The sequence below is a fragment of the Lutjanus erythropterus genome, chromosome 22 (genome assembly GCF_056507025.1).
Source record: "Lutjanus erythropterus isolate fLutEry1 chromosome 22, fLutEry1.hap2, whole genome shotgun sequence".
Lineage (NCBI taxonomy): Eukaryota > Metazoa > Chordata > Actinopteri > Lutjaniformes > Lutjanidae > Lutjanus > Lutjanus erythropterus.
The window spans coordinates 10,977,570-10,989,575 of NC_139338.1; the positions used below are offsets into that span (position 1 = coordinate 10,977,570).

A 12,006-nucleotide genomic window follows, 5' to 3' on the forward strand; every position below is an offset into this window, starting at 1 on the left:
CATGAGTTGTAGCCTATTGTGTGAGGTGGCGAGTTAGGTGCGTTTGAAGTGGGCATGAAGGAATTATGTTTTACTTTGGATGTCGTTATTGTTGGCTGGTAGTAAATCCAACCACAGACACTTCAGCATGCGTGCCTCTGTACACACACTTACACTACATTATAAATGTATACACATTTTTTTCTGCACACTCAAATATGAAAATCTATGGCGCAGGGTGGGGGACAAATTTAAGACTACTGAGAAATGAGCAGAATTTAGATCCTTACTGAAGCTAGCTACCGATCAGTAGCAACTAGTAGTACCAACTATTCATTTGATCACAATCCACCAATAAAATACAAAAGAAGAAGGTGACCAGCTAAATCAGAAGCTAATCTAGCTAGCCCCATCGTACTAGTTACCAGCTTCTCGAGCTAATGACCAGCCAGTTATCAGACTCTGATGAGACTAATGGCCAACCAAAGCAGCAGCTGGTCCAGTTGGTTGCTAGGTTAGGTGCATAAGTTGCCACCTTGGTTGGCCTCTCAATTGCCAGTGTTTGTTATTGGCCGGGTGGCTTCTCAGTAGTCTTCATATTGTCCTCCCTGTGCAGCAAAAGTTCCTCAAACTGGACAGATAAAACTTAACGTGCACAAATACACACACACAAACACATAGTGAGGTGGCTTGGTTGTGGGCTGCAGGTCTAACGCGGTGTCTCTCTCTCACGGTGTTTCTCTCCCAGGAAGGGGGGAGTCTGGTGGACTCCAGTGGGGCCGTGCGGCTCCCGCTCTATACTGCCTGGCTGGAGCTCAATCAGAAGGAGGTAACCTCTGACCTCTAGCCTAGTCCCCACTGGTGGCTTTTTATTTTCCCCTGGGGGTCTTATTTAGTCCCTGCTCTGCTTCTAGTACAGTCTACTGGGCTAACTCTACAGTACATGCTTACCTCAGTCAAACATACAGGGGTAACATGGTCTCTAACACGTGGGTGTTAGCTGTAGTTTAGTCTGGCCTGTCTGGACTATAGAAGAGGCTGAAGTAGATTTGGGTTTTTTTCTGGTTTTGGTTTGGCATAGAAGGTGTGGACCTGGTAGTTGCTAGTGCCAATGTGAGCTGGCTTTCTTCTGTCTCTCCTTCTGGGTGAAGTCATAAACAAAACCGGGACCTAGTTGCCAAAACATTGCTCCACAGCGCTACTAGTGGTCAAAAATATCACAGGGTACCTTTAAAGGTACAGATGGTAAAATAACTTTTGTCATATTTTCTCAAACTGTCACTATATCCTGACAGTGCTCCATGAGATACATGAAAAAATCAGTTCCTCTGCTCGTCCTCCCAAATATCAACGGTTTGAGGTGGACGCTGGCTCTGATTGGTTGTTTTTGCCATTAGGAGCGCTAGGAGGAGCAGAGGAACCTGATTTTTTCCACACATTGTCTGTATATAGCAACAGTTTCAACAAACATGGCAAAAGTTATTTTTTATAGAAATTACCAACTTTATAGTAGCTTTGATAAATGTACAACACTTGGACTTCGCCTTCATCTTTTTTCTGCTTCAGCCTTGTGTTGCATGTTCAAGTGCTCTTGCGTTCTTCTTGTATGACAACATTTAGCACAGATCGTGGCATGAAATTAACAGAAAAAGTCGTATTAAGCTGAGAGTGCTCCATTAAAGACTTGCATATCTGTTTATGTGGTGTGTGTTTGCCACATGGCTACATCAATAGATAAAGTTAACTCACAAAATGTCAAGAAAGGAAATAGCCTCACAGCTATTTTCCCTATTGAATGGAAAAAAAGTCCTTCTGAATTGAACTGTCTCTATTTTACTGATTTAATTGCCTTGTTAACTCTGCAAAACACACTTTATTCAAACTCAACAAACAGAAACAAAATAAAAATGAATCAAAACCATCTTGGTTTGTCTTTCTGCTATTGTAAGAATCATCAACTCTGGTTTTTACATCCTTAATTCACCACATTAGATATGAAAATATTCTGGCTCAACAGATTGTTTTCCTCTAACTCATCCTTCAGCGTGGTGGGTGTGTCTGAATTAGAGTGCATCACAGAGTAGTCGTTCTACCTGTGCAGACCATTAAATGATTAAAATAAGATAATTAAAACTGCCCCAAAAATATATTTGTCCCACTGTGTTACACTTTGTGGTAGGGACAGGAAGTGTGAGTGTATATATCAGCCTTTTTGTTTTTTTTAAAGCAGCTCACTCTCATTGAGGACTTGCTTCATTGCACCACTGCGCTGCATCACATCTTTCTGGCTCGTTTTTAATAGTTTTGCATGTCCGCATACATTCTGTTTGACTGACCATGTATCACTGTCCTCCTCTACAGTATTGTCTGCCTTCCTCTGTACTCGAATTTAAAAATCGACTTGTGGCGTATAAGCACAGTAACAGCCCTCTGTCTCACCTGTCACCTCTCATTGACTTACTCCATTCAGGTTTAGTCAGGTGACATAAACATGTCTGAGCTTTGGCAGGCAGGCAGACAGGTAGGTAGGTAGACTCCCAGCGAGCAGTGATTGTGTTTTCCTTGGCAGTGGTGTTGCAGGCCGAAACACCGATCCTGTCAGGGAGGATTAATGACACTCAGATGTAGTCGGTGATGGCTCCTGTAATGAACACGGACAGCAAATGTCTCTGGGATCACACGCTTCTGTTTAGACGGTTATTTAGTTTGAGGGGCTTAATTTTAGATTAGATCCTTGATCTTCTCTTGTGTTACACTATAATCCCTACAAGTCCTTGTAGGGTTTGTTTAGAATTTGAGAATTAACTAAATAATAGTGAGATATCAGTTCAGTAGAGCAAAGGTCTACACCCAGTTTCAGGCTTCTGCTCTTTTGGCTGTTGTTGCCACTTTCTTACACAGTTTATTTGGGTGTGTATTTGCGTGCATGATGACAGGTGTGGCAGGGTTAGAATAATCTTTTAAACAATTTAGGCTTGGTAGCTCACTTGGTAGATTGAGCACCACATGTACCAAGTTTGTTCCACAGCCGCCCTTTGCTGCATGACATCCCCTCTTGTCTTTTGGCTGTCCTATCCAATAAAGGAAAAATGGGCCAAAATAATCTTTAAAACAAAACAAAGAATGATTGAATGAATTTTGTTATTTTGCATCAAACAATGAAGTCATATGTGTATATAATGTTTGTGTATAATGTGTATATAATCTGTTTATGTAGTGAATCATCACACAATTTGGACTATGATAAATGATCATTGTAAGAAGATTGTCAAAAATATATTTTTGTTCAAATGAGTCAGTTTATATGGAAATGTATTAGGGCCAGGCATGAGGAGAAAACATGAGGAGAAAGATTTTTCAATTTTGCAATTGAAGAATTCAAGATACTGAAATTTCAGAAAAAAAAAAAAAAAAAGTCAAACTCATTTTTTTCCCTTATGCCTGTGCCAAATAATCTTCCTTAAATGTACAATGTGAAAAAAGCAACAAAATAGAATTTTTGTGCCTGACGGTGGTCAAAGTGGAAGATAACGGACATTGGAAGGAAAAGCTGTGGGTTATTTGTGTAATCCTAGTTCTCTGAGTAGCATGAGTGTAACGTCTTATACACCTCCTCCCATATTCATGAAAGCACTTATTTTATTATGCCAGCCCTGTGCCAAGACCCTTCACCTTTATATGTGGATAAATTAAAATAATTGTCATTCAGTTAGCTCTTCTGCTTCAGTGTAGCTGAAGGCTAACTAGGTAAACGGTCCTTAAATTGTTGGGCGATAGTTGCCTGGGATTCCAGTCAAAATGCCTTCCTTATATGTGGTAGTTCTTGACCTATTTCCAAACAGTAATGGCTTCTTTACAAGTTAGCACTCTTCACTTTAGTTACATTTAGCGAGCTAACAGCACCTAGCGCCCAGGCATGGAGGTGTCAGTTCCAGTTTAATATAGGCCCTTCTAGCATAACATGGTCCCTTCTAGCTCAAAGACAAGACATTGATGGCCATAATGTAAAACTCAAGGTTTAAAATCGTTAGTCCACAAAGCAGTGGGTGATGTCATGGTGGGTTTACACTTGGTTGGCCTTGAGGTACAGGTAGAGAATAGTTTAGCTTCTGAAGCGAGACAAGATGATTGAAACCGAGTGTCCTGGCGCAAATGTTATGACTGCTAGCCACTCAGTCTTAAAACACCCACATCGGTTGAACCTTTATATGCAGACATTTATGTGCGTTTCTGTCTAGATGATTGAGTCACCAGTCAGTGGGAACGGCAGATGTGTACAGTATTGTGTCATTGAGGAATGAAGATAAATCTGATAAATCTGTCACTGCAGACCGCCTTCATACATGACTGCCTAACCCCCAACATCTCTCTCTTTCTCATGTCTCTTTCTGTTCACCTTCGCTCATTTTTACATTCCTTCCTCGCTCCCCTGTGATGTGAGGGAGTGTGTGTGTCACTGGAAGGAGGAAATTTCACACACCTCACCTAGCATGACCTAAACCTCTTATTAACGTTGAGAGAGACAGACAGACAGTGGAATTTGGGGGGGGGGAAGAGAAAAAGAAGCGTAGAAATGATGTTTATAGAGATAAAACATCCATATAGTTCATAACTATTCTCGATCGTCCTGGCACTAATGTGTCTTCCTCCTCCCCCTCCTGTGTCTCTTTATCTCCTCATCTTTCCCTCTTATCTCTTTCCACTTATGTGTCTCTTATCTCTTATATGATCCCCATCAAGTTCAGCTTTATTGGGCCACTGCTTTTACTGCTAAACATGAGCATCACTCCTGGTGATTCTTAATTGTTTTATATTCTCTACAAGGCTGTTTAGATAATGGTTAAATGATCACTGTACAGCAGCCACTGTCTCAGGGAGCAGATTTAAATGCACATATTGCACATTTAAAGGACCAGTGTATAAGATTTTGCATAGGGTTTTTGGCCCCATTTTTATGCTAAGCTAAGCTAAGCTAACTGGCTTCTTCCCGGAGCTGCATTTTTTTATGGAGAGACATGACAGTAGTGTTAATCTTTTAATTTATTTTCTGCAACAAAGGAAGTGAGCATATCTTCAAAAGTGGTTATGCAGGACTGTTATAGCATGAGAGTTCCCATGTGTCCTGGAAAATCTGGAAAACAGTTGCCTAGTTTTCTAGTGGAAAATCGTGTGTAGTCCTGGAAAATTAAGGAAAATGATCTCTAAAAAAAAGAGTGGGAATCCTGAGCATCTAATGCTTTAAGGATATCACTTCTTTAGAATATTGTTGGCCAAAAAGAAAAAAGCTTTCATCATCTTTGCATTTTTTTTTTCGATACTGATATGAGCTTTGATAATTAAATGTTGGTGCAAGATAGCAGTGTAAAATGATAAACACGCTGCCCGTATTAATGTTGGCAAGCTTAAAAGCGGTAGCAAAATGGCATTCCTGTTTGATCATCAGGAAAATTATGAGAATGCGATATCATCAAACCTCAAAGACTAATCTTACCTGAGGTGCCTTCTTCAGAAGAAAAGGGAGAAAACCTAAAGATTAATCATGCAAACCTGCCTGTAAAATATGCTTTAACAAGCAGTTGAAAAAGCATCAATGAGAAGGTAACCCCCTTGACGTCAGTATACAGGCAGGTGGCCATGTTTGTTGAGTTGTAAGAGGAATTTTCTCAAGCCGTTCCAGACAGGATACAGTTACATTCTCCTCCGTTTCTGTCGTCCGCACATTTGTTTTGCTGCTTGAAAGCTACAAGCCAACAATGGCCGCTGTCCATCTGTTCCACTGATAGATAGAAGTGTGATGAGACGATGAAGACAGCAGTAACATATAGGCTTGAACATGGGACATCGTAGCCTTGTGTAAAGGCTTCTGGGAATTCTGTGTGTTTGTGTGTGTGTGTGTGTGTGTGTGTGTTTGAATAATTCACACTTCTAGGTTTACATAGCCAGAGGGTTGGTGAGGTAATGTGGACATGACAGAGTCTGCTTGCTGCCAGAGGAAAGGTGGGACACACTAGCCTGTGCATGACGGGGCCAAAAATCAACTTTACACACACACACACACACACACACACACACACACACACTTGAAAGACAGATATCAGTTTTGGATCCGTTCCTATCTTTATTTTGGCTCCAGTTTATTTTATAGCAATGAAAAAGTTCTTTCATGGGTACTTTGTGATAATAAAAACAGGTTTGGTCTTTTCTTGCGGTTACCTCAGTTAACTCTGGGAAACACAGCATTCACACACACATTTTGGTATTCTTGGATATAAGAGCAACATTTGACTCAATCAATCATAATATCATAATATCTTTTATTTTTGTTTAATTTTTTTTTTTTTCATATTATTTCTACAGTCTTATTTTATTTTATTTCCACATAGTTCTTGTGGCTGCAACCTTTGTGGTGTCCACTTGGAATGAAATGTACTATATAAATACAGTTTTGCTTGCTTACAAACACATGAAAGCATCAGGAGATCACATCAAGTGTAATTTTAATCCAAGAGTTGAGGAAACAATGGCATTTCCTCGCGCGAGCCCAGATCAAATAAAAGACTGTGTGCACTTTTTTCCTTTATTGTCAAAATGAACCGCGCTGCCGTCTGCAACTCCACTAGCCACTTCCTGCCACACACACACACACACACACACACACATTTAAGTTTGCCGTTTGCTCACTCAACACATTTGCTTAAACACATTCTGCAGACATCCTTCCCAAAGTCCCCAAACACATGCACAAACACATAATCACCGCCGGGTATTCCACCCTTTACACACACACACACACACACACACACACACACACACACACACTCCCATATTTCCTGGTCATTAGTTTGACAGTGTTTAAGGTGTTTTCCGAATAAGTTGTCGAACTGTGTTTTGCATGTAACTCAATCTGTGCAGCAAGACTTTTATCCTCGCCGTGGGGCTGGTTGAGTTATCATGTCGGCTTTGACAGGCAGCCCAGTGGTGATAGAGGTGTAGAGTGTGTGTGTTGCTAGGAAGGAGAGGGTGTGTGTGTTTAGATGGGTGTTTGTCCTGTGTCCATCTGTAGATAGGGTATTGCTTTGAAGAGAGAGATCAGACACAGTATTAAAGGGATAGTTCTGTTTTTTGAAGTGGGGTTGCATGAGTATCGCTCTCTCTAAACCAACCAAACTCCATTGGCAAAATCAGTCATTTTACTTCACAGAACACAGGAGTTTCTGGTCTGCTGCTGCCTCAAACTGTTGGTTGGATTGTGTTGTTTTGTGTTTTAAAAGGACACTTTGGATTCAAAGTCAGCAAATAACACAAATGAAAAAACAGCAGTAGACCAGCACCTCCCATGTTCTGTGAGGTAAAATGACTGATATTGCCTGTTGAGTTTGGTTGGTTTGGAGAGAGTGATATTTGGCTGGTATAACAGCGGTTTCCCACCAGAAAAGGCAAATTAAATTGTGGAAATTCCTTTAATTGGCTGAAATATGTTTTGTTCTCGCTTTTTTAGCTAATACACCGACATCGATCAAATCTGAACTGTGCTGAATTTATAAATTCGTACAAAAAAATAACACATACTGTCATCAAAACCAACAACAACATCTGAAACAGACAGATCACAAAACAAAACAAAACAAAAAAAATGTGCATCATAGTGTATTTAAGCATAGACAGGACAGACCACCTGTGGAGGTATGAGTTCATAGTTTTATCTTGAAGTTTTTGTGCCTGTGTCTTGGTGTGTGACTGTGTGTGTGTGTGTGTGTGGGCTCTTTCCTCCGCTCGTGTCCTCTCCCCTCCTCGTCTTTGTGGCTAACTGTGGGGATCAAGTGCGTCGCCATGGCTGCGGCAAGCCTATCGCCCCTGGAGACGACACCTTAGAGAGAGGGAATCTTCAACAGCCCCCGAGTTGGACGGAGGGTAAATAAGAGAGACTCTCATGGGGCCCTTCAAAGTGAGGGCCAAGTGCACTTTGAAACCAGGGGTCAGGAAGAAGCCTGAAACCATATACAGTTGTATCGGCAACGGTTACACAGCTAACAGACACGCTCAGCGCACTGAACACCAACGTTCAATTTAGGACAAGATTTAAGAGTCATTTATGATGGAAATCATAAATATTGTCTTAAACGCTACCTTTTTTTAATTTTTATCCGTGTATGTTCTAGTCTAATCCATTATTTTGGAGCAATTAAATATTATGCAAATGGTACCACTTTTATTCTGTTCTACCTACTTCCTTGGCATCATGTCATTTCAATTTCTAAATTTTCACAGAAAATGCTGTCCAAATACTGAATTGGTTCAGAATCAGGTTTACAGAGAAGTCGGTTTTCACATACAATGAGTTTTGGATAATAAAAAGGTGATGTTTTATACAGTTCTCTTACACTGTAAAACAAATGAGAAAACTCAAGGCAACTTGTGTCACTAGATTTTTTAGTTTTGAATCAAACTCAAACTCTTAAGTAAACTGACAGTGTTTTGCTGACCATTGATCTTTTGTTGAACTTTTCTTCTTTAGATGAACTTGATTCTTTGAGTTTTAGAACCCCCAAAAATTTGCATTTCAAAAATTGTTCACGGTGTGCTGTGGACCTGATTTGAAAAATAAATGGCTGCAATTGTAAATATTAAATTATTAACCGTTATGCACTTTCACTTGAGTAAGTTTACTCAATTTTTGAAGCAAATTTTTGGGGGTTTATAAAACTCAAAGATTCAAGTTTATCTAAAGAAGAAGAATAAGTAGGTAAGAATTAACGATGTGTGGTTTGATTCGTCCAGGCTGTAAGTGTTTGTGAGTGTGTGTGTGTAAAAGTCATGTAGCATGAGAAGTGTACTGACAGCTGCACTAATGCTCCTGATCCCCTACATATTACGTACATTACACAGATACTGAAAACACATGTAGTTTACACGTACACAGTGTGTACATACAGTACATGTGTATGTGTCAGTCTTTGAATCATCAGCACATGTAACAGCTGCACCCCCTGTGGTTTCTGGGTTGCGGGTCCATTATATATCAGGGTATTTCTCTTCTTCTTCTGTGTTTTGCTTCCTGTCTTTATCTCATCCCGTCCTCGCTCGACTGAACGCAGAAGAGATTAGATTATAATCGCCATCACTACAGATTCCTTTGTGAGAAGAGTCACTGAGAGAGTGAGCTTCTCTATCAGATAAATTAGCTTTTATTGCTTTTTTTAAAGCTTTTATACAGTTATCACACTCTCCCTCTTGTTTCCATTTCCATGCTGGGAAAGTAATTTGAGTACATTTGTTAGATTTCTTTAAAGAAATAGTTAAACGTTTTGGAAAATACATTCATCAATATCATGCACATGAATTTGATCATCTTAACTCTTGGAAAAAAGCAAAGATTTTAGTTGTTATGTGTGAAGTGGAGCATATTTTCCTCACTTTATCAACTTAATGTCTTCATATCTGGCCACAAGCAAGATTTTTGAAGCACAAACTAAAATTCTGTGTAGATCAGAGCTTCCGAACTTTTTCAGCTCCAGACCTTGATGATAAATCCGGCGTCTTCCTGAGACCCTGACTTACAAAAATACATCATGAATTGCCATGAATACATGTTTATTTCATTGTAAAAGTACATCACAACAATAATCAATATATAATTGACCTAGCTTTTCGTAAACACAGCAGAAAGTTAATTTATTGATTGAAAGATACAGACACCGCCAAACACTTCTAGTGGATCGTAAGTGAATCAGATTTTTAGAGGAATTTGTTTTTAGCAGCAGTTTCTACAAACTTACCAATCACTATGGTTTTGCTGGACTTCTGCACACTGCTTTGAATTTGGGCAGACAGAAGAGGACGGTGGTTGTTATTTCCGCCTCTTTTTCTCCCTCTATTCTTCTTTTCTTCACCACTGTTGAGCTTCTTTAAACATGTTGGTTGTTTGTGTTATGGCCTTCATTGTTCTCCCCTCCTGCTGCTGGCTGCATGGTGCCAGTTTTACAGCTTCAAGCTGCTGCTTTCTGAACAAAACCAGATCTTTTTCTTTTTTTTTTTGTGTGTCCCTTGATCACAGACTGCCCACAGGGGACATTCATGCACATTTCACAGCGGGGTAACGCATTAAAGGTACTCCTAATTATCAGGGATATTTCCAATTACACAGGAATTTCATGAACATTTGGCCAACAGCCACAGCCGACACACACATTTCCCAGAGTGCAGCGTTTCACCACAGGCTGCCGTCATGTCGGTTCAGGAAGCAGAGACCACGTTACATAACGACACTTTAAATCACGGCAGGTGAAGATTTTCAACAAGGACTCACCTGCTTTGCACATTTGAATTATGCCCCTTCATCCGGCAGTGGGAGGCCCCAACAAGAGTTTACTGGTTCACGCGTGGGCCTCCTGGAAAGGCGGATGTCTTGAAGGTGAGGGTGGGAGGGGTTAACACAAGTAGGCACCTGTAGGTACAGAGCAGAGGGGTGATTGGCTGGTTGCCAGCGACACGGGTGTGGTTTCCTACTAGCATGATTGCTATACGTGCTCCAAATACATGGTGATTAAACGTTAGTGACACAGAGACACATGCAAAAAAAGCCTTTATAAGTATTTTAATCCATTTTTTCAGTTTCATTTTGAATACAGCAATTGCTAATTGTGTAGTCCATCTATTTTTACCCAGATACAAATAGGAAGCTATTCAGTTATTCAGACCCAGCCTTGTTATTTTAGCTATAAAGTGCAACAAATTCATTGTAGCACAAGACTAGCCTCATTATCTTTTGTCACTTTTTGACAGAAAAGGCATCAAATCTTTCAACGGTCGTCCATTCGCTTTGTCTGTTCTCACCTGTATGTGAGTGTGTGTGTGTGTGTGAATACCTGCGTGACCTGATTTTGCTCGTGTTGGGACATAAAAAGACAGTCCAAATGGGATTAGAAGTGAAAGAGAAAGAAAACAGCTGTGGCGTCAGTGGCTGTTCACTTGGCCTTCCTGTTTGTCTTTATGGAAAGTGTGAAAGTGTTTTTTTGCTGGAATCAGTGGAAACAGGGCACGTTGAAAGGAGTGGCAGCGACAAACTCCCTGCGGACTGGAAAATATGCCCGGACCGGAGCCCACCTGCGCCAAAATAGAAGACACTGCTCCCCCCTCTGTTGCTCATTTTCTGCCCGTCTGCCAGTTTGTCTATTGTCTGTCTCTTTTGGTCTCTTATTTCTGGTTGGTCCACCTCCCTATTTTTGTCCGTCGCTCTTTCTTTTCTATTTGTCGCCCTCTTTTTTTCCCTCTCTTCCTTTGTTTGCTGTGTCTCAGCCCCACCAGTATCTCATTACTCTAATCCTATTTATGAAGCACACAAACACATGCGCACACTTTGTGTTTCTGTGCATGCCTGTCTTTTTCTTTATCATCTCTTCCGTTTCTTTCACCAACGTTTCTCTCAAATTCACATGAACACACGAAACAAAATGTCTCAAACAAGCTGCTGTAAAAACTTTATTAAAGAAGAAGCAACTTTTCACCTTCATTTTGTCACTGAGCTTCAAAATAAAAGTGCTACTGAGAACCATAAATGATTCTTCAGGTTGTCCCTCTAGGAGAACCCTGTTTGTTCCAGGCAGAACCTTTTATAAATGTTCCATTTGGAACCCTCTCAGAGAGTTTATGTAGAAATCAACATAAAGGGTTATACATTCACACAGAACCCCCTATGAGATGTTCTCAACAGAACCCTTTTATGGTGTAATGGTTTTGCCCAGAACCCTCTCTGGGAGTTCTATTGGGAACCTTTCCACCCTCTAAGGGTGCTAACAAGAATCCCTCCCTGGGGGGGTTCTGCTGAGAACCCTTATTCCAAGGGTTTTATCAAGAACCCTTCACGGGGGTTCTACTGACAACCTTTTTACATTCCAAGGGTTTTATCAAGAACCCATCAAGGGAGTTCTACTGAGGACCTTTTTAAATGCCAGCAGTTTGTCAAGAACACACTCAGGAGGTTCTAATGGGAACCTAAGAGTTTTTTTTTTTAATCCACCAGCAGGGTTC

The 12,006-nt window shown here is 40.6% G+C and overlaps 1 protein-coding gene across 4 annotated transcripts in view; it reads left to right on the forward strand.

Annotated features, from left to right (window-relative positions):
- The window catches only part of celsr1a (cadherin EGF LAG seven-pass G-type receptor 1a), a 107,269-nt gene that overhangs the window by 62,424 nt on the left and 32,839 nt on the right, over nucleotides 1–12,006 (forward strand). For 2 of the 4 annotated variants that reach the window (XM_084710487.1, XM_084710488.1), the window contains exon 7: nucleotides 728–808. The exons of the other annotated variants lie outside the window; for them this stretch is intronic. In XM_084710487.1, the coding sequence (XP_084566613.1) occupies nucleotides 728–808 (81 nt within the window). The remainder of the gene's footprint in view (nucleotides 1–727; nucleotides 809–12,006) is intronic. 4 annotated transcript variants of the gene reach the window in all.